The 21,108-nt window shown below is 47.0% G+C and overlaps 1 protein-coding gene across 4 annotated transcripts in view; it reads left to right on the top strand.

Annotated features, from left to right (window-relative positions):
• Window positions 1-291: 291 nt before the first annotated feature.
• sec16a (SEC16 homolog A, endoplasmic reticulum export factor) overlaps window positions 292-21,108 on the top strand; it is a 29,450-nt gene continuing 8,633 nt past the window's right edge. For 2 of the 4 annotated variants that reach the window (XM_084483098.1, XM_084483100.1), the window contains exons 1-20: window positions 292-340; window positions 1,723-5,156; window positions 5,333-5,481; window positions 5,734-5,822; window positions 5,962-6,136; window positions 6,423-6,621; window positions 8,633-8,804; window positions 9,459-9,601; window positions 11,149-11,210; window positions 12,150-12,288; window positions 12,638-12,880; window positions 12,966-13,063; window positions 13,236-13,317; window positions 13,441-13,558; window positions 13,640-13,751; window positions 13,967-14,072; window positions 15,534-15,674; window positions 18,381-18,494; window positions 18,696-18,903; window positions 19,806-20,578. In XM_084483098.1, coding sequence (XP_084339224.1) covers window positions 1,791-5,156; window positions 5,333-5,481; window positions 5,734-5,822; window positions 5,962-6,136; window positions 6,423-6,621; window positions 8,633-8,804; window positions 9,459-9,601; window positions 11,149-11,210; window positions 12,150-12,288; window positions 12,638-12,880; window positions 12,966-13,063; window positions 13,236-13,317; window positions 13,441-13,558; window positions 13,640-13,751; window positions 13,967-14,072; window positions 15,534-15,674; window positions 18,381-18,494; window positions 18,696-18,903; window positions 19,806-20,578 — 6,489 coding nt within the window. In that variant the 5' untranslated portion in view covers window positions 292-340; window positions 1,723-1,790. Of the gene's footprint in view, window positions 341-363; window positions 380-1,722; window positions 5,157-5,332; window positions 5,482-5,733; window positions 5,823-5,961; window positions 6,137-6,422; window positions 6,622-8,632; window positions 8,805-9,458; window positions 9,602-11,148; window positions 11,211-12,149; window positions 12,289-12,637; window positions 12,881-12,965; window positions 13,064-13,235; window positions 13,318-13,440; window positions 13,559-13,639; window positions 13,752-13,966; window positions 14,073-15,533; window positions 15,675-18,380; window positions 18,495-18,695; window positions 18,904-19,805; window positions 20,579-21,108 lie in introns of those variants that run through there. The other 2 variants (XM_084483101.1, XM_084483099.1) reach the window with 2 other exon arrangements.

Genomic DNA, 21,108 nt, shown 5'->3' with positions numbered 1-21,108 from the left:
CATAAATGCATAATTATATAATTATTCGAAATATAACTATAATTTTGCAATCAGATTTTTTTCAGGGATTGGAACTCATGGTCAGTCCATTGCATTCACCGCCCATTACATTTCTTACCTTCTTACAGCACAGTTGGAGGTCATACCTAATTGTATAGTCAATAATTGCCTTACATAAATAAATGCAGTATCACAACGTAAAGGCCTACATAAGACAGGACCGACCCCGCGATGACGTCGAGCCGATGTTTGACCTGTGACGTGGGTTGTACACGTATCCCAGTCGGATGTGTTCGTTAAAGATGGTGGCTGACTGTCAGGCTCACTGTGCTGCACATTTGTAAGGATTTCTCACTTACATCTTCTACAAATACAGGGGGTAAATATACCTAGCTGATAGCGGCGGGTAGCTAAAGGCCCCGTCGGCTCCATGTCCTGGTGCTAACCGGGGGGTAACCTGCTGTTGATCGGCGCTCGGTCGGTAATGTGACGTTAGCTCAAACCGCCGACCCGTCTAAACGCTCCGTGACATGTCAGCGGTCAGAATCACTTGATTCTCACACAGGTCAGAGTCGATCCGGTGTTCAACATGTCGTCGATGAGCTGATACGAGACGTAGTGTTGACATGTAGGCGACAGCGGTGACTTTGGGAACAGCGTCTTATGTGCTGCGTTAGAGCCATGTAACGTTAAGGCGAGTTACCGTTAGCCCCGAGCACCGGACCGTCCAGACCTTTCCTCTCAGCTGGACATTGTACCCGGTCAAAGAGACTCCACACTAGTTTGAGACCTGATCATAATAACATAATCGATTAGCAATACGTGATGACTGACTGAGACCCGTGTTATTGTTGCTGGTCTCAAACTACTGGCGAGCAGGCAGAGCTGCGATGCTAACAGACGGCTAGCTCGGTCTGTCGGCAGATCGGTCTGTCGTTACACTCGGTCTGTCGTTACACTCGGTCTGTCGTTACACTCGGTCTGTCGTTACACTAGCTCGGTCTGTCGTTACACTAGCTCTGTCTGTTGTTACACTCGGTCTGTCGTTACACTAGCTCGGTCTGTCGTTACACTAGCTCGGTCTGTCGTTACACTCGGTCTGTCGTTACACTGCTAGCTCTACTTGATAGTGTTCTTAATCTATTCAGCCAGCCACCCGCAAAATGCGATTTAACAAAGGGATATGCCGTGTAACCACTTGAATACATGCATGCTTGTTTGTTTGCAATATATATTGCTCCAATGTTTCTTTCAATCGTTATTGTGGGCCCTTTATTGAAAATGTTATATGATATAATATTTAGTATTTTTTGCATCCACCATACACTGTAGACTTTTTTTATTCTTGGTCATTGAAAGAAATGTACACATACAAAATATCCTATAGTGTAGCATTTCTCTTTCATCACAATATTGATTGCTTTATTTCCAACCTCCTAACTTCTACAATACTTGTGTTATAGTTTGTATTATATTAAGAGCCTATAATTTATCCAATTCAACAATATATTCAAAATAATTTGGGGTATTCTTTTTAATTTGACCATATTATGTGTAGTTCTAGGTTACGGATAATGGCTACGTTTAACTATTGATGGCAAACAAAAGCTAAAGGAGGATGTGGTAAAGTCTAACAAGGTAACATCCTGGTATTCGCTACCCTCCCCCTGGTTCCTTATTTTTTCTACACTCATTCTTACTGTGTTTTTGTTTCCTCTCTAGCTACACCTGAGTCCAATATTCTCAGCAACATAACCGGCTTGGTCTGTGCATTGGTTACGCTAGCAACCATGCTGCCCCCTCCTCGGAATGGGCCTCCTGGGGCTTCCGGCCCTCCCTCTGCAGGGCCCAACGCCTTCCGCAGGACAAGACCCCTCAAGCACACATCCACAGCACCAGCTGCAATGATGGGACCCCAATCTAGCAGCCATCCCATGACTGACCCTTTTGCTTTTGGGATGCAAGCCCCAGCACCTATGGCTGCTGCAGGTCCTCCTATGGTAGCCAATAGCAACTCTCCCTTCCCACAGATTGCGTCCAATAGCATGTATTCGCAGGCTGGCCCAGGCATTCATCCACAGCCAGTGGATCACCAACAAGCTGCTGCCTCCGGTCCGCACTCATCCTATCAGGACGGAGTAAACCTTTTCACCCCTCAAGGTGTAGCTCCTCCTACTCAACAGTACCCAGGACAGCTACCGTCGCATGTCACACAAGGATATACACAACCAAATTCAGAACAGGGCTATTTTAATTCAATAGCACAGCTACCACCGACGACCCAGAATGTGTCCTCCATGGCCTCAAACGCAATGCCTAGCCAGCCATATTTCCATCAGGACCACCAGGGAGAGCATGCTCCTCAAGCCATGCCCTTCCAGCCAGTGCCTCCCTCAACATCATCCTCTCATTGGTCCCCTGATCATGGAAGTCGCCCTCCATCATTGCAAAACTATTTCCAGCCGACCACTGACCCCGCATTGCAGCCCTTTAACATCCCTCACCAGCCTCAAGCATACCCTTCCCACACACCATCCCCTCATCATAACGCCCCCACTCCTCCAACACAGCCCGAACCTTCCCAAGTCCAGGCACCTCTTCCCCAGGACCCGGAGATGGTTCCTATGAGGTCACAATGGCCAGATCCAAATGTACCTCAGCAGCATGTTTCCCACTTCCAGGTTCAGAGCTACTTCAGTCAAGGCACAGGCACACAAGATACCTGGTTAAACCAGCCACCACAGGATCCAGGCTATAACCGAATGGGCATTGGCATGAGCCCCACCCCAACCCGGCCCGCCTCAGTTGGACCTCAACGTAGTACCCCAACTACTGATCCTTTGCCTGGAGCAGCCCCACTTCCATATGCACAGGAACCTGGTTCTGTCTCAATGTTCTTCAGGGGAAGTGATGTGGAGAACGAAGAGACACTGGCTGGAGAGGGTAAGAAAGCTGTGAATGGTATGCATGGATCCGACCAGCTTCACAGCCATCCACAACTGCCTCCACTGCCGCACGTTAGTCAGGCAGAGCCTCCACCAGTGGATTACCATGGAGACTCTTTCAGCAGCAATCCACACATACCGTACATGAATGAGGGCCATTACGCACGTCCAGTGAACATACAAAAGCCTTCTGAAACTCAGTTTGACCACGTGGAGAATCTTGAGTGTGTACCCAACCAGGAAGTCTTGCCCAGTAAACCCATTGGTAGCCCCTCTGGTGAGGTAGGCCATGGAGAAGACCATTATGAAGCAGGTCCCAACCTTGAGACCCCAGATACGATTCCACGACCAATGAGATCTGCTAGTGTATCATCGAGCTACAGTAATGTAAGCCACGGTAGTGGAACTGGGTCCCGCCGACATCAGGGGGTCATGGGCACTTTCATACAGCAAGAAAGCCCTCGCCTCGTGGAAGATCCTAACATTGCTGCGGCTGCTGGGGGATACTTTGAGCAGATTGACACTTCTCCGGGTACTGATGTGGGTGCGCACCATAGCTCCCAGGAGCATATGTTCACCAGTCAGCCCCCTACACCCAGCCCCCCCAAACCTACTGGTGTATTCCAGGCCAGTGCAAACAGCTCTTTTGAACCTGTACGCTCGCATGGAGTTGGAGTACGGCCCGTTGAAGTTGACAGAGCTAAAATGGTGGCTGAAGGGGGTGGCGATGCTGTACCTGGCAACCTAGAGCAACCCCCAGATAATATTGAAAACATTTATGGAACCGGTCATCCTCTAACAACTGGACCTGGAGTTCCTCACCTCGTGCACCCTGTGGTTCTGTCTCACTCCCGGCCGTCTTCCCGTGCGTTTGGCGCTAACCGGCCCTGTGAAAGCCCTGCCACTACTCTATGGGCTCAGAATGACCCTTCCACCTTGGGAGCCAACATCCTTCTGGCCCCTGCTGCTCCCCCAGTCCTCGCCCCGCTACGGGAACCTAGTAATGATGTTATCCAGCCCCCAGAAGATGGTCCTTTGGACCTTCAACCCCCCCAGAGAACCAATGCCACTTCACAGCAGCACTCAGAGAATCTAGAGAACCCGCCGAAGGTGAGTGTGGGGGATCTGTCCGACTCCCAAGGTCACCTGGGCTATGCGTCTCTCTTGGTGTCCGACACGCTTCACCAGCCTGTGTTGATTGCCCCTCCGGTGTCCAATTATTGCGTGATTCCTCCCACTGCTGAAGCTACTGCTCCGAGGCAGCAGATGAGTCCACCCATGATACCCCCCTCACAGGGGCACGGGGCCAGTATCTCCCAACCACCTCTATTAACGGCCGATCAGAACCAATGCTTCATGGCATTACCAATGATCAACCCCTCTACTGCGCCAGGCCCACTTAACCTCGCTCGAGACCAGACGGAAAGCAAAAGATGGGAAACCGCAGCTTTGCCGTTATCACAGGCAGCATGCCTTCCTTTGTCCAGGGCTCAATCAATGGAGGGGGAGAGCCACTCTGCTCTCCCTATAAATCCACAACTTTCAAATTATGAACTGCTTGATTTTTCTATGCACCAATCACAGAGCCAAACACAGGCCTCAGGCCACCCTTCCCCTCTACAAGGGTCTCCACAGGCAAGTAACGCTCCCGGGTTCTACCTGCAGGTCACCAAAGATGCTCAACAGGGGTTAAGGGGCGAAGGTGATCGCCTTGCCCAGGCCCCGGTGTCTAATGCTGCCCTACATGCACCTGAAGCTGCCCCCAAACCGGAAGCTGCCCCTACCCGGGCAGCTCCAAACCCCCAGCAGCCACTCGCAGAGCATGCCCAGATGCCCGATTTCCAACCTGCTGCACAGGGTCCTGCAGCGAGTCGACCTCCTTCAGCCCATGGCTTCAATGGAGGGAATGGTCCCGCCTCAGCTGCTGCTCCTTCTGCAGTTCCTCCTCCTGCTGCTGCTGCTGCTTCTTACCCCTCTGGGCTCCAGGGACCAGTACCTCCAGGGGCCCCCCAGCCAAACCCTGCCGCACCACCACGTCCCCCTTCCTCTGTGGGTAGCCAGGGTTATGGCCCTGCTCAAGGCGCACCGCTGCAGGGGTACGGAGGCTTCCATGCAGGTGCCTATGGAGAATACCCTGATGGCAGAGCGCCCCATCCTCCTGGCCAGTACCCACCTCCCCCTGGGGATCCAAGAGCACAGCCTTACTACCATGTATGTAATGAGTACTTCATTCAAGTTATTCATTAGTTAACTCACTTATGTGTCTAATTGATAGTCTAGCATGCTATTTTTTTATTGCAATACAACTGAGCCATGCCAAGTTGAATTCATAACAAATGATTGCTGAAACGGTGAGATGTAAATCCTTGACTGCCGCTGTATCCCAGGAGGACCCATACAGAAGGTTTGATCCATGGTACGGAAGATATGAAGGAAAGAACCCGGCCTACCGGGATCCAACCAGCCAGTACCGAGAGCCTCAGCCTGAGCGGCCCAGCTCCCGGTCCAGTCAGTACTCGGACCGGTCGTCATCCAGGTGAGACCCCAGCAGGTCTCATTCAGCAAGAATCCAAAGGAGCAATAGTTACCACTGGTTACACTTCTCATCCAGACATCTCCCGAACGTTTCTCAAGCTCATTTTGTGTTCATAAAAAATCTCACCACAAACGATTTGGTATTAATTAATGTAGACAATTGGGCAAATCCTCCAACTACAATCAATGAAATATAATATGAAATCCTCACTTATATTAATGATGCTTCGCTGTTCAAACCCTCCATCCAAAGGCAAGGCTACCCGGAAGACTACCAGAGAGCCAACCGAAGTGCCTACGAGGAATATTATGCAGACTACTACAAGAAACCGTACGACTATGGTAAGGACCAATGCTATATTATCTTCCTTGATATTACAGATAGTTATCTTCTTGCTGTTGTGATACTTATGCAGATCAAGATTTGACCAATTCCATGGATGTAAATGATTGCCTGGCAATTAAAAACAACATTTCTTAGGCTACAATTCAGGGGCCTACGATCCCAGATACAGAGGCTACTATGACCAATCCTACTGGTACAACTATGATGAGGCCTACAGAGGGCGAGACTACTACAACCCCCAACTACAGCAGCAGCAGCCACAACAACTGCAACAACCCCCACCACTACCACAACAACAGCCCTTTGCTAGGTAAGATACAGAAGGTCCTAACTGCCAAAGGGCAGCCAGTTCTTTGTAGTACTATATATATATATTTTTTTTACTTGTTACGGTAAACATTTTTATTGAAGAAGCTATTTCTTGTTAATTGAGTTAATTCAACATCTGATCCCTATCAAATGCGTTGTGCTTAAATAATGACCCACTGCTCTCCCTCTGTTGGACCGACTTTAACGCGTGTTGAGCCCTGGTTGGGCGATGAGGTGAGGCCAGCCGACCAGTGTCTCTTCATTAAGCCCTCTCTGTTCTCCTTCAGGCCGGAGGGCTACGAGGACCAGTGGCGCTACTACCCGGGCTACGACAACAGCTTCGACGACGACTACCGCCGGAGAGAGGAGTCCGTCTTGGATGACTTTGACCGGCGCAGCGTCCACAGCGAGATGTCGGCCCACAGCCTGCACAGCAACCACACCCAGCACAGCCGCCACAGCGCCTCCAGCGTCCGGTCGCAGCAGGTCAGCGGGCGCTTACCCACATTATCACATTCACCGAGCTGGATGTCAATTATTGATGGATTTATTTATTTGACAGACGGATAATGTTTTTTATTTTTTATTACTGTGAGTGCTAGTGACATCGCTCTGAGATATTTGGTAGCCCGGACAGATTTGGTAAGAACAACATTCAGGGCTCCAGACTGCGACCAAATGGCTGCATTTTGGGACCAAAATTGAAAGTGTGCTACTGAATTTTTACACGTGAAACGTGGAAAGGGCGTGTCAATGAATCCGGAATCTGTAATAAAGATTTTTTTATTTGCACGCGAAAACCCGCGACCGACCCGTGTTGTTCTAATAGCATCCAGCTGCAGCCCTGGAGCCAGACACTGTGGTGTGCCAACGGCACTGTGGTGTGGCAGGTCGTGTTTTTTCAGCTTTTTTCAACGTTTTGCTTCACAGTCTAGCTGCCCCAGTCAAGTTTTCAACGTCAATTCTTCTTGTTAAATTTCAATAAAATAATTAATCTAATAAAAAAATACAAATAATACTATATAAAGACGCTAAATACTGCATTTCTTCTTTGACTTGCCACACCGCAGTGCGTTGCCACACCGCAGTGCGTTGCCACACCGCAGTGTGTTGCCACACCGCAGTGCTGTCCGGGGCCACAGCTGGATGCTACCTTGTGTTCCGGCGTGAGACACGACCCGCACCGTGTCCGACACAGTACTTCATTATTCACTCGTTTCATCCAAATTGTGCGGGTCACCCGTCGGGTACCTGAACCCCTGCAGTGCTTCAGGTTCCATAGAGGGCTTTTCACACGGGAGGAGTTTGTCGTGACGCTAATGCATTCTCAATGGAGAGGGAGAGAGGAGGAGCAGAGAGGAGGCGCAGAGAGGAGGCGTTCTGTCAAGCGGAACGGCGGGCGCACTCCCGTGAAACTGTTGCTTCCGTGCTCGTCGAACGCATGTGCACACTCATGGAAACCGTTTGGATAGATGAGAACTGTTGATCTTTTTTTAACTAACCTATTATTCTAATGTTTACATACATTTGTTAAGTATTGTTTTTAACTTTGAAATGAAATTTATGGTGTGTGCCCCTAAAACGTCTTGTTGCACCCCTAAGAATTTCAGTTAGGGGCCACAGTGCTCCTAGTGCATTGTTAGTCTGGAGCCCTGATATTCATATTCATATTACACGTTCAAATGAAATGCAGTCAAACCTCACTCAGTCATTTACACAAACCAAGATAACCAAGATTAAAAATATATATATATTTTGTTTTTATATGCATATATATGAGAGATTTCATAACCCCCAGTCTATTGACTCAGAACTCCAACAGAGCACTCATCAAAAGAGCCAGGAGCAGTTAAAACACCACCTTGGTACACACACATGTGCACACATATCTTTAACATTAAACATATTTTTGGTTCAGAAACGTTGAGAGTCAACATATTCCTGTTTGCAAGAATGTACAAATAGCCAGGACAGATCTGACAATATTGAATTTGAGAATAGTAAGTCAAAGGCAGAATTCTCTTCTCATCTTGACACAGCTGTTGACATATATTTTTAAATCTCTCCCTCTGCCTCTGTCGGTCTATCTCCATTCCTGTCTGTTTATCTACATATCTTTCTTTGTCTGTGTTTTTATCTTCATTCCTGTCTCTTTTCGTAGGGAGGGAGCAGAGAGAGAGAGGGCTATAGGGGTTTAATTTCAAAATATAGCTTTTTTTTCTGCCCTCTCCTTACAACCCTGGAATCGTACCTACAGCAGATTGAAATGTCCTCGCAGCTATCCTCCCATCTGCTGTACTGCTGGTACAGTGGTCATACTGCTGGTACAGTGGTCATATTGCTGGTACAGTGGTCATTCTGCTGGTACAGTGGTCATACTGCTGGTACAGTGGTCATTCTGCTGGTACAGTGGTCATACTGCTGGTACAGTGGTCATTCTGCTGGTACAGTTGTCATGTCTAATATACCACCTCTCTCTCCATGTGTGGCCGTGCAGAGTCAGGTGTACCGGAGCCAACCTGACCTGACGGTGTACGACACCACTGCTCCCATCCGGAGTGACCCCTACAGACAGTACCCCGACCAGACAGACGGCAGCCAGAACTACACCCAGTACACCTATACTGCGGACTACAGCACAGAGTCCACCTGGATCGCACCTGAGCAACGTAAAGACAACACCTTGATTATCGTCACAACAAATGCCCAACATTTTTGTTTTGCATTTAGATTTTACTTTTATTATAATGGTAAACAACATAATAAAACACAAAATTATTTAAACACAACTTTAACATCGGATTGCATAGATGACCAGCAAATTTCATCATCACATAGCAGTGCCTTAAACAAATAGGGCCAATTATTTATAATAGATTGAACAGGAAAATGGAGGAGTAAGTAATTGTTGCCGTTTGCGGACTCCCGGAGCTCTATAATATCTATATAATATCACGGCCAAAAGCTATGTCACCTCCAGATTATATTATGAATCCAAAATGACTGCGTTGGGTGCTCCGATGTCTCTGGTACTTCCACAACAAGTAAAGACTCGTTGTGGTGGTTATCTCGACCATGGTTGAGAACGAATTTGAGAAAAGATACTTTTGCGTTCACAAGAGAGCCCCTTCTCCCCAATATCCTTCAAAACACTCAATCCAATTTGCGTACTCACGCGAGCAAGTGAGTATGAAGAATATTCACTCCATTTTTGGTGTGAACGCACAGTAAGGCAGGTATTCATTTCCGGACAAAGTGTGTGCGGGAAGCAATAGGGTATTGTGTGTGAGGAAAATAAAAAGTTTGTCCCTCCCTCTCTCCAGCGCCCCCCCGCCCACACACCCCAGAGAAGTTCATCATGCCCCACCGCTGTGCCCGCTTTGGGCCCGGGGGGCACCTGGTCCAGGTGCTGGCCAACATGCCCTCGGCCGGGCAGCCGGCCCTGGTGGACATCTACAACATGGAGGTTAGTGGAGCTGGTTGTGGACCTCTACAGCATGGAGGTTAGTGCCCTGGGGCCTAATGTACTAAGACTTGCGTGGATTTCTGACTAAAACTTTGCGGACGCCAAAATCTGGAAAGCTGTTGCGCACAAAAAAATCTGGATGTATCAATCCTTGCGTAAGCACGAATTCACACAGATTCTCTTTGTACATCCCAATTAACGTGAAATTGTGTGCACATGCACGAGCCCGTCTCTCCGCCCAGTCTCCTCCCTCATTCAATATGCTAATTAGTATAAATAGACCTGCAGTAGTGCGCTCGTTAGGAGAAAGGAGAAAATGGAGAAAGGAAGAAAAAATAACTTTAGTGAATGTGAGGTGGAGGTGCTGATTTCGGAGGTAGAGGCCAGAAATAAGATCTTGTTTGGCTCTCTTTCCTCCGGAATCAGCACCAAAATAAAAAAACTGGCGTGGGAAAACGTTGCCAAGTCGGTCAATTAAAAAAAGTGGTCGGACATCAAGGTGGACGTAAAAAGAAAGGTCTCTGCCCACCGGAGAAGCGTGGGTCAGACGGGCAGCGGGGCGGAGTCAGGGAGCGCAAATGCGTGAAGAGAGATCCATTAGCGATGTCATGCGTGGTCCTGAAATATGTAACATTTAATAAACAAGTCATCACTGAAAATAATATTGCTGGGGCTTCCTTTTAATTTCCTTTTAACTCCAATAGTAACAATATATTTTTATGGGTCTGTTTACGTTTAGCCTAATATCAACAACAGTGTCACATTATGCGTCTCGACAACAATAACACATGATGGAAGTGCATTTAAGATCACACATCCTGACGTTCAAATCCACTTTGAACTAGCCTCATATTGCAATATTACTTCATCATGACTCGTGATTGAGTAGGCCTAATGTTGTTGCGCTGCATTGCCTCTATGTGCCGCCAACTGACAAAATGCAGCAGAAATGTGCGTAAGCCAGGCATTTAGTTTGCGTGGAGAACCGCACTTTCTCACGTCAAGTCAGTCTTTGTGCATCCGAACGTTTGCGTGAGAAGTTGCTTACGCAGCTTTTTTGTGCGTAAGCAAGCTTTGTACATGAGGCCCCTGGTGGACATCTACAACATGGAGGTTAGTGGAGCTGGTTGGTGAAGGTTAATTAATCCACGCTTTGCTTTTGGCCGATGGGTAGTTGGTTCCAAATTCCCTTTCTTCAGCATGATTGTGATCTTTAGATCAGTGTTTTGGTATTTTATGGTCAAATTCGGTTTCTTATAGTTTTTCAGTATTTTAACGCTAATCTTGGAAGTAAGCATTTAACTAATATATTTTTGTGGCTTACAACAAACATTTGTTATTTCTCTTTGAGTGCAGACCATGCTAAATGTAAGTCTCTTTGAGTGCAGACCATGCTAAATGTAAGTCACTTTGAGTGCAGACCATGCTAAATGTAAGTCACTTTGAGTGCAGACCATGCTAAATGTAAGTCACTTTGAGTGCAGACCATGCTAAATGTAAGTCACTTTGAGTGCAGACCATGCTAAATGTAAGTCTCTTTGATGCAGACCATGCTCCAGGACACCATTGAGCAGGCAGAGCTACGCTCCTTCCCCGGCCCCCTTGTCAAGTAAGGACCCCTGTTACTTACAACACACACGGCATTCAAATCACTTCCAGTGCGCTGTTCCGAGGAGCAGCTTTGGATAGGTTTAAGCTTAAACCAGAACTGACTCAAACCAGCGTTTCACTGTCTGGATTTTTTCTGTTTCAATTAGTGCTGAGTGCGGATATTCAAATATTTGTACATTCATTTGCAAGGTAGTTAATCTAATCTCAATTCAATATGCGAATGCTTCCTTTTTTAATAAAATAATGTATGAAAAAAAATGTAATGAAAAAATATATATTATTTTGCTCATGCATATTGGCGAAAAATATATAAAATACTAAAAAATATGCAATTTGGGCTGAGAGTTGAAGGAAGGAGGGCGACCCAACTTTGTACCGACTTAGTACAACTTAGTAGCGTGGTTCTATATGAGGGTTATAATGCGCCACACCATGGCCTTATACTAAGTGGAGCTTAACTCCCACTTGGATGCGGATACCAAAAATAAAGCACTGCTCAGATGGAGCTTCACATCCACCCACACCACCAGCCTAACCCTTATTGAAGGTGATGACCCTTATTGAAGGAAGTCACTTTGGATGTGTGTATCAGCCATAGAACTGCAACTGAATAGATGGAACAGCACGATATTAACGATTTCCCCGTGATGGCAGATCGACAACTTTTTATTGTTATAAAACAATATAATATCCTCATATCGCACACCCATACTTGGAGTACAATAGAATTGGATATCATTTAAAGTGTTTGTTGCCATTATCTAAAACAATTACACGATAGAAAGATGTGACCTGCGATGTACCAGGTAACTGAACTCTACTAGTCTAATCTCTACTTCTGAAATCAGGATGCCTTGTGACTTCACATAGCGGGTTCACCCTGAAACGGACCCCAGCCTGGAGTGGTCCTGTCTGATGCCTGTCTGTTGTTTGTCAGGGAGGAGACCCACAAGGGTGACGTGATCAAGTTCTCCCAGAACAAGGCCCTGGAGTGCATGCGGAACAAGGACCTGCTGGACCGCGACTCGGCCTGCCTGCTGTGGGACTTCATCATGCTCCTCTGCCGACAGAACGGGGTAGGCCTCCAGCAGAGGGACGCTGCACACTACTGAGCACATGGTCCATGACCACGTTTACACCTGGAGTTCAATGAAGGCTGAATAATCAGATTAAGACCATACTGGGACTGAGGGTTTACTTTAGTAGTCAGAATGGAGGTCGGTTCCTCCCATGTGTCTCCTCTGGTGGGACCACTAGATGTTTAGATCCTCGTGGCTCAGGACCCTGATGGAGGCCCCACACCAAGACCTTTGCCTTAAAGCTGTTTGACAGCGTTCATCCAATGATGGATGATGGAGTTATCTCAGTGCAGTAGATGCTCTCTCCACCAGGGCCTCCATGGTGACTGAGGCCTTGTCTCTACAGACGGTGGTGGGGACGGACATCGCTGACCTGCTGCTCAAGGAGCACCGCTCGGTGTGGCTGCCCGGCAAGAGCCCCAACGAGGCCAACCTGATCGACTTCAACAACGAGCCGCTGGAGCGGGCGGAGGAGGAGCCGGGGGCGGGGCCTCTGTCCCTCCTGTCGGACACCTTCATGACGGTCCCCGAGAACGTCAGCAAGGAGACGGAGCGCTTCCGGGAGCTGCTGCTGTTTGGCCGCAAGAAGGCAGGGAGCCGGTGGGCCGCTGGGCTGTGGTGGTGCTGGACAGGGACGGTTGTGTCAAAGTGTGAAAACCTTTTTGTTTTAACAGGACGCTCTAGAAGCGGCGATGAAGGGCGGTCTGTGGGGACACGCACTGCTATTGGCCAGTAAGATGGACAACCGGACGCACGCCCGCGTCATGACCAGGTACACAGGAGACCGTTTGGTTTAAAGCTTCATTCAGATATAAACAGAATGTTTCATTTATATATACCATGTGTCAAAACAATCCCATAAGAGAGCTAACATGCAATATACATGAGAGAAATGACCTCGTTAATAGAGAGGACTAACTCTAGAAATGTTTCTTGGTGCTCAGGTTTGCCAACAGTCTCCCCATCAACGACCCTTTGCAGACCGTCTACCAGCTGATGTCTGGGAGAATGCCCGCCTCCGCCATCGTATGTCACACTCCTTCTTCTTCTCGTGCTAAATGACTTGTAAAGCTAAATGACTGATGATCTCATCCTCATGTCTCATCCTCTCTGTGTCTCATTCGGCCTCTGATCTTATGTTATTTGTAGTCCTGTGGAGAGGAGAAGTGGGGCGACTGGCGCCCTCACCTGGCCATGGTGCTGTCCAACCTCACCCACACCCTGGACCTGGACACCCGCACCATCACCACCATGGGGGACACCCTGGGTAGGGGCTCAGCTCAATGGACAGAACAATATGCAGATGGTCATCATCATATTAAGTTGTTATACTTGTCATTTCTTTTAGCTTCCAAGGGCCTCGTCGATGCTGCTCACTTCTGCTACCTGATGGCCCAGGTGGGACTTGGGGTTTACACCAAGAAGAGCACCAAGATGGTTCTAGTTGGCTCCAACCACAGGTTAGACACTCTCACTCATTTATTTGTAACCAATATCATTTTGTAACAGCTGAATTTTGTAATCCAGACTGAATAAATTAAATTGGCTATGTTGTAAATCTACATCAATTTATGTGTATTTCAAGTTTTTTCATTCCTCCCGTCCACATCACTCAACAATTGAAGAACCAATGTTAACCCCAGCTCCCTGTTGTGTTCCTGTGGATGTCTTCCAGTTTAACGTTCTACCAGTTTGCGACCAACGATGCGATCCAGAGGACTGAGGCCTATGAGTACGCCCAGTCCCTGGGCTCCCAGCCCTGCTCCCTGCCCAACTTCCAGGTACGCTCCTGGTGTTTATAGGACCAGTGCCGGCTGCTGCTCTTTCAAAGAGGGGAAGCTCATTTTTGGCCTACATCATATAAATTGTCAATTTATTTATATGTAAATTCTGCTCGCTGTTCCTTTTCAAGGAAATGCTCTGTGACCCTGTCATACCAACTAGCTGTCTTTTCCAGTGACTTGACCAGTGTCCTCTCAATGGCCAGCAGAGCTAGGCTGCTTCAACGGCCTTGGTCCATTGTGTTACGGGTGTAGGACTTGAGCCGCTTCAAACAGGAGAAGCTCCTTTATATACCTGCAGATGTAGCTCCAATTGTTGCCACTAATGAGAACAGTTTGTTAAGCTGAGGCATTGCACTGTCCAACTCCATGTCTTTAAGGAACACCAAGAAATCACACAGCTTTCCCCTGTCACCCTGCAAGTCCTGATCTGAATACAGGACTTGAAGTTCAGACCTCAGGCTCCCTGACTCAAAGTGATGGCCAACTACCAAAACGATATTAAACTCGAACAAGGAAATGGGAATTCTGTTAAACTGAAACAGGGAATTGTGTGTGAATAAGTGTATGAAATGTATGATGAAAATTCTCTCAATTTCGGCAAACAAATATCAAGAAATAGGTTGCAATTTTTTGTCTTTCGACTCGCTGGGACTGAGGACTGAAGAGAGCTCCAGCGATGTTTTATAGTTCAAAATCATTGTCAATCAAACAGCAACTCAGTCTTTCCAGACCCTCCAGTCATCACGCAGAAGGCCAGCGTCTAAGCCAGCCCACTCCTCCATTCACCCCAGAGACGCTGAGCGTCCGTGGGAGGGACTAGCGCATTTTTAGTCAATGAAATGTTAACACAACAGTATATATTTGACCATTTCATTTTTGAAATTTTAGGGGAAGCCAAGCTTTCCTTGCAGTATTAGAGAAATTGCCACTGTATAGGAGATAAGGGTATCAACTGGTTCTAAAATTACAATTAACATGGATTACTAGTGTCTCCTAATGGAACCGGTCTCTAGGCCGCTCTGGCCTGGGGGTAGAGACTGCAAGCTGTTGAATACGGAACACTGTACTATTCAGCATTCTTTGAAAATGCAGTCCATTATTTGCACAGTAACTCTTGTAAATACTTATACAGTGTCTCCGCATTATGTAGATTTCATTTATTTTTTATCCAGCGGTTAGGTTTGGCCGAAGGATCCTGGGTTTGAACACTAAACGTCGGCGGTTGACCTGTACCCATCCTTTAGATGTGAACCCTTCCTGCTCATTGGTTGGTTCCATCCTTTAGATGTGAACCCTTCCTGCTCATTGGTTGGTTCCATCCTTTAGATGTGAACCCTTCCTGCTCATTGGTTGGTTCCATCCTTTAGATGTGAACCCTTCCTGCTCATTGGTTGGTTCCATCCTTTAGATGTGAACCCTTCCTGCTCATTGGTTGTTCTCCTCTTCCTTGGCCTCCAGGTGTTCAAGCTGATGTACGCCTGCCGCCTGGCTGAAGCCGGGCTCAGCGCGCAGGCCTTCCACTACTGTGAGGTCATCTCCAAGAGTGTCCTCATGCAGCCCTCGTATCACTCCTCTGTCATCATCAGCCAGCTGATACAGGTACAAGCCCTCCTCCTCCATCACTCACTGGGTCCCTAAAGGGACACCAGGTACAAGCCCTCCTCCTCCATCACTCACTGGGTCCCTAAAGGGACACCAGGTACAACCCCTCCTCCTCCATCACTCACTGGGTCCCTAAAGGGACACCAGGTACAACCCCTCCTCCTCCATCACTCACTGGGTCCCTAAAGGGACACCAGGTACAACCCCTCCTCCTCCATCACTCACTGGGTCCCTAAAGGGACACCAGGTACAACCCCTCCTCCTCCATCACTCACTGGGTCCCTAAAGGGACGCTTCCTATCTACCTCTAACGCTTCCTGCTTTGACGCAAAATGACGATTTTTGCGTCATTGAAAGCAGGAAGTGTAAGAGGGGGGTGCTCTAAAAAACTTGGTTTTGATGTTACCGTGTGACCGGTAGATCAGGGGTTCTCAAATATATGACATATATAATACATATATGGAGCTGGGGACCCCATAACCGCCACACAAATGTAATCATATAGGCTCTTATCTATTTGTTCTGTTAGATGCTTTTGAATCATTTTATTGCATTTTGGCATAACTTAACAATAACTTTTTTTAAATATATTTTTATGAAATGTGTACCAAAATGTAGGCCACATACATAAAAATACATTTGGGACATTTGGTAATTCATCACAGCAAATAACAATGAAAGACAGTGACAAAAGTGCAAAAAACATTGATAACAACAGACAAGACATAGTAACAGACAATATAACATTACACAAATAAAGAGAGTTGAGAGGCAATTGTTTTAGTAGGTAAATCATGATTGTGTGTGTGTGTGTGTGTGTGTGTGTATCGTGCTAAAAGACAATGAAAATGCACAGATTCAGTAGCAGGCAATACAAAGAGAATCAAACTTTTTGAGAAATACTTTATGTATTACGGAAATATAGGTTTAACCATTTTGTGTGTGAGAGAGAGTGTATAATTAGCTGTAGCAACACAGTGGAAAACAATGTAACTAGTGCAACAACTTTTTGATTAATCAGATCAAGTAGTGTTAACAGACAATAAAAAAGTTTTTAGTTGTTTTTTTTCACATATTTTGAAGCAAACTCTTCACAGACCCCCTGGCAGTGCGGACCCCCAGGACCGGGGGCCCCACTGTGAGAACCACTGAGCGCTAAAGAAGCAATGATGTAGTACCACAGACAATGTGGTTTATTCATAATACCATCCAGAGGCGCACCAGATATTCTAGAACACTCCGGGAGCTCCGGCGGGAGACCTGGAGCTCTATATCTAAATAATATAATATGTAGACATCTATAATATAATATATAACATCACGGCCAAAAGCTGTGTGTGCCTGGATGATATTATGAATTAAACGAGCGTCGGGTTCTCAGACGTCTCAGGTCCTTCCACATCAATCTGAAGTCGTGGTTCAATCTGGACTTCAGAGTCAAAGCCAACGTTGCTTCCCCCAATTCCTTCTCCACCATGGCCGAGAATCAATACACGGGTCTTATTTTGCAAACCCGCACCCGCCCGTACCCGCGAATTACATTCCACACCCGACCAGACCCGCTAAATTGAAGACGCCCGACCCACACCTGAAGGAAAATTAAACCCATTAGATGGAACGCCGGGAATTACACTACCTGGTGTTGGCGTGGTGCTTTAGATTGCTGTGCAAAAAAAGCACATCATCCACTGTGGACGGTTTTAGTTTACTCCTCCGCTCCTGAATAACATCCAGCACGGAGAAGTCTCGCTCGCCATCGCAAAACCCACGACCGACCCGCGCTGGTCAGGCGTCCGACCCGCCCCCGTGTCCAACACAGTACGTTATTTTTCACCCGTTTCATCCAAATTGTGCGGAACCCCAGGACTGACCGAGATAACCCCCACTACCAGTCTTTACTTAATAATATCATCCATAGGCGCACACAACTTTTGGCCATGATATTATATATTATATTATATTATATAGATACCTATATATTATATTATATTATATAGATACCTATATAATATATTATATAGATACCTATGTTATATTATATTATATAGATACCTATATGTTATATTATATAGATACCTATATATTATGTTATATTATATAGATACCTATATATTATGTTATATTATATAGATACCTATATATTATATGATATTATATTATTTAGATATAGAGCTCCGGGAGTCGGCAACAGTCCGCAAACAGCAACAATCAATTCTCCTCCTGCTGCGATTCACTCTGGACTGCAGGGAGTGAACGCTGATTGGCTGTTATGTTACGTCCCTCAGGGAGTGAACGCTGATTGGCTGTTATGTTACGTCCCTCAGGGAGTGAACGCTGATTGGCTGTTATGTTACGTCCCTCAGGGAGTGAACGCTGATTGGCTGTTATGTTACGTCCCTCAGGGAGTGAACGCTGATTGGCTGTTATGTTACGTCCCTCAGGGAGTGAACGCTGATTGTTGAAGTCACTGTCTGCCTTTCCTCGGTCAAGAAGGCACCAAATTAGAAATTGATGTTACTATTCGACTAAATATATGACCCACTTTCAATAGATTCATGTCTCCACCGGTGAAATTCTCCTTTAAGCCTCTTGCTGCCATCTAATACATCGCTTATACGTCCTGTGTTTTTAAATAACTGTATATGATGTTATATTTGTCAGTATTTGCTACTCATGCTCTTCTCCCGTGTTCTCCTGCCCCAGCTGTCGGAGAAGCTGCGGTTCTACGACCCCCAGTTGAAGGAGAAGCCTGAGCAGGAGCTGTTCATTGAGCCGGAGTGGCTGCTGCACCTCAGACAGCTGGACGGTCAGATCAGGGTAGGGAGCGTCACCTAGAACCATCACCCACAATACAACACACACCTGAGACAGATCAGGGTAGGGCGCGTCACCTAGAACCATCAGCCAACACACAATATACAACACAGCCAATCATAGGAACGGGCCTGGTGAGCTACATCTCCCGTCTCTTATTAGTAAAGTGGATCTAAAGCGTTTCTCTCATTGTTTCTGTTGTAGACGGGGGCGATGGCCTACAATGCAGACAGGGCGACTCCCACGCAGTACGACTGTGAGTCCCCGAGCTCTGAGCTGGAGCAGCCCCTTCCAGCTGAGCCCTACAGCAACACCATGCCTCCGGAGATGAACGGAGCGTCCTCAGACAACCCTCTGATGAGCTCCCTGCTGCCCGGGCCGTCCCCCCAGGCCGTGCAGCTGATGCCTCCAGGTCTGGGAGTCATATAACCCTCCTCCATCATCTGAACCCTATCATGAATATCTGCACTGATCAGAGAAATGTGCATTCACATTTAGTGTATTTAGCAGACGCTTTTATCCAAAACAATAAGTACATTTGTCAGAAGGAGAAACAATATATTGCTGTCAGTATAGTAAGGATGTTCATAGAGCCAAGTGCAATCGGTTAACCCATTCCCCATATACAACAAAGCTAGCTAGTAGGGGTGGAACAAAAACCGATTTGAATCGGAAAATCGATTTTGATTTAAAAGATTCGAATCATCTGAATCGAACTGAATCAAATCGTTCCATTTTAAAAATTTATCGTTCCTGAATCGTATCGTACCACATGTATCAAGATACGCATCGAATCGTCTTTTATTGGGAGAGATGCACACCCCTAACAAATACACTTCTTCTCTTGTCTTTGATAAATCTTTTAGAAGGAAATGCCACATTTACAAGTTCATTCATTTTGTGAAATGATTGTCTACTTTCAACAAGAAATCCATTGCATCATACCCTCTCGAATTGAGCCGTGCCACATCGAATCGAATCGAAATCCTTCTGAATCGAACTGAATCGAATCGTTCCATTTTAAAAATGTATCGTTCCTGAATCGTATCGTACCCCGAGATACGCATCGAATCGTCTTTTATTGGAGAGATGCACACCCCTACTAGCTAGGATAAGATGCTACACAAAATCCATGCAGTCGTTTTCTCATGGGCACACATGTGTATGTGTTATACTTAAAATCCACCATCTGTATTTTTCATATAACTGAAGTCAGCAACTGCATCCAAATCTGCATATCAGGCCAACCCAAGATGAGATGAGTTATTGGTTCTTCATGTAAATCAATGTGTGTGTGTGTATGTTCTCTTACAGCCCCAACTACCATCCTCCAAGAGGGCATAGTTCCACAGCACCAACCATCAGAGGTCCACCAGTTCTACCCCGTGCCCCCCGGTCTGGCCGCAGGCTACCCACCACAGCTCCCCGAGCCCCAGCAGCCCCCGGACGTCTACCCTCCACCTCTCCAGCAGCAGCCCAGCTCCTCGCCCCCTCACCCGGGACACATGGGCTCTCACATGCCCCCCCACATGAACCAACAACCTCCCCATCACATGAACCAACAACCTCCCCATCACATGAACCAACAACCTCCCCATCACATGAACCAACAACCTCCCCATCTGATGAACCAACAACCTCCACCCCAGATGAACCAACAACCTCCACCCCAGATGAACCAACAACCTCCACCCCAGATGAACCAACAACCTCCACCCCAGATGAACCAACAACCTCCACCCCAGATGAACCAACAACCTCCCCATCACATGAACCAACAACCTCCCCATCACATGAACCAACAACCTCCCCATCTGATGAACCAACAACCTCCCCATCTGATGAACCAACAACCTCCCCATCTGATGAACCAAGCCCCTTATCCGGTAAACCATCCCTCTCCCCATCAAATGACTCCGATGCCTCCACACGCGGTGAGTCAGCCGTCCCCCCACTCGCCCCCCTCCCCTGGACCCGTGATGGATCATGTCCTAGGCCAGCCCGAGGGTCCGCCCCTGACGTCTAACACCGCGCGCAGGAACTCTTTCACGCCACAGACGGACTTTTACGACCAAAGCACACACATGGTTAGCAACGAGATCCTGATATATGCACGGCTGTGTCACCTCATGCCCTTTAAGTGCTAGTGAACCCAAAATTGTGTAGTATTATAGTATAGTCTTAAATGATTTTCAAAATGGTAATTATGCCATTTGGTCATCGTTACTAAGATAATGGCATAAATCAAAAAAACCTGGTGTCAAATCCAATGTTTTTGCCAGAGTGCTCCAAGCTGGGTCCTGTTCCTATAGTGATGTTGAAAAGCCTTTGCGGTGGCACTTTGATACTTTGACTCTGAGAGCGATGCTACTACCATGGTGGGGATGTGTGGAGCTCACTTTGGGCAGTGCTGATGTTGATGTGTTGGAGAAGGGGATATACCTAGTGTGTAACGCCACGGTGTGTGCCGCATATCATTTGGCTCATTATAACACTCAGACTTAACAATGTGCACTAACTTAAAAAAGTATCAGGAAGTTGCCGTGGGCGTAAAACATGAGCGTACACCTCTCCCCCTCCTTCTCTGAACTCGCAGCTCAAAACACATTTTCTATGT

The sequence above is a fragment of the Micromesistius poutassou genome (assembly GCF_964030765.1).
Source record: "Micromesistius poutassou genome assembly, chromosome: 18".
Classification (NCBI taxonomy): Eukaryota; Metazoa; Chordata; class Actinopteri; order Gadiformes; family Gadidae; genus Micromesistius; species Micromesistius poutassou.
Note: the sequence above shows the minus strand (reverse complement) of the source record. Positions and strands in the feature narration are given on the sequence as shown.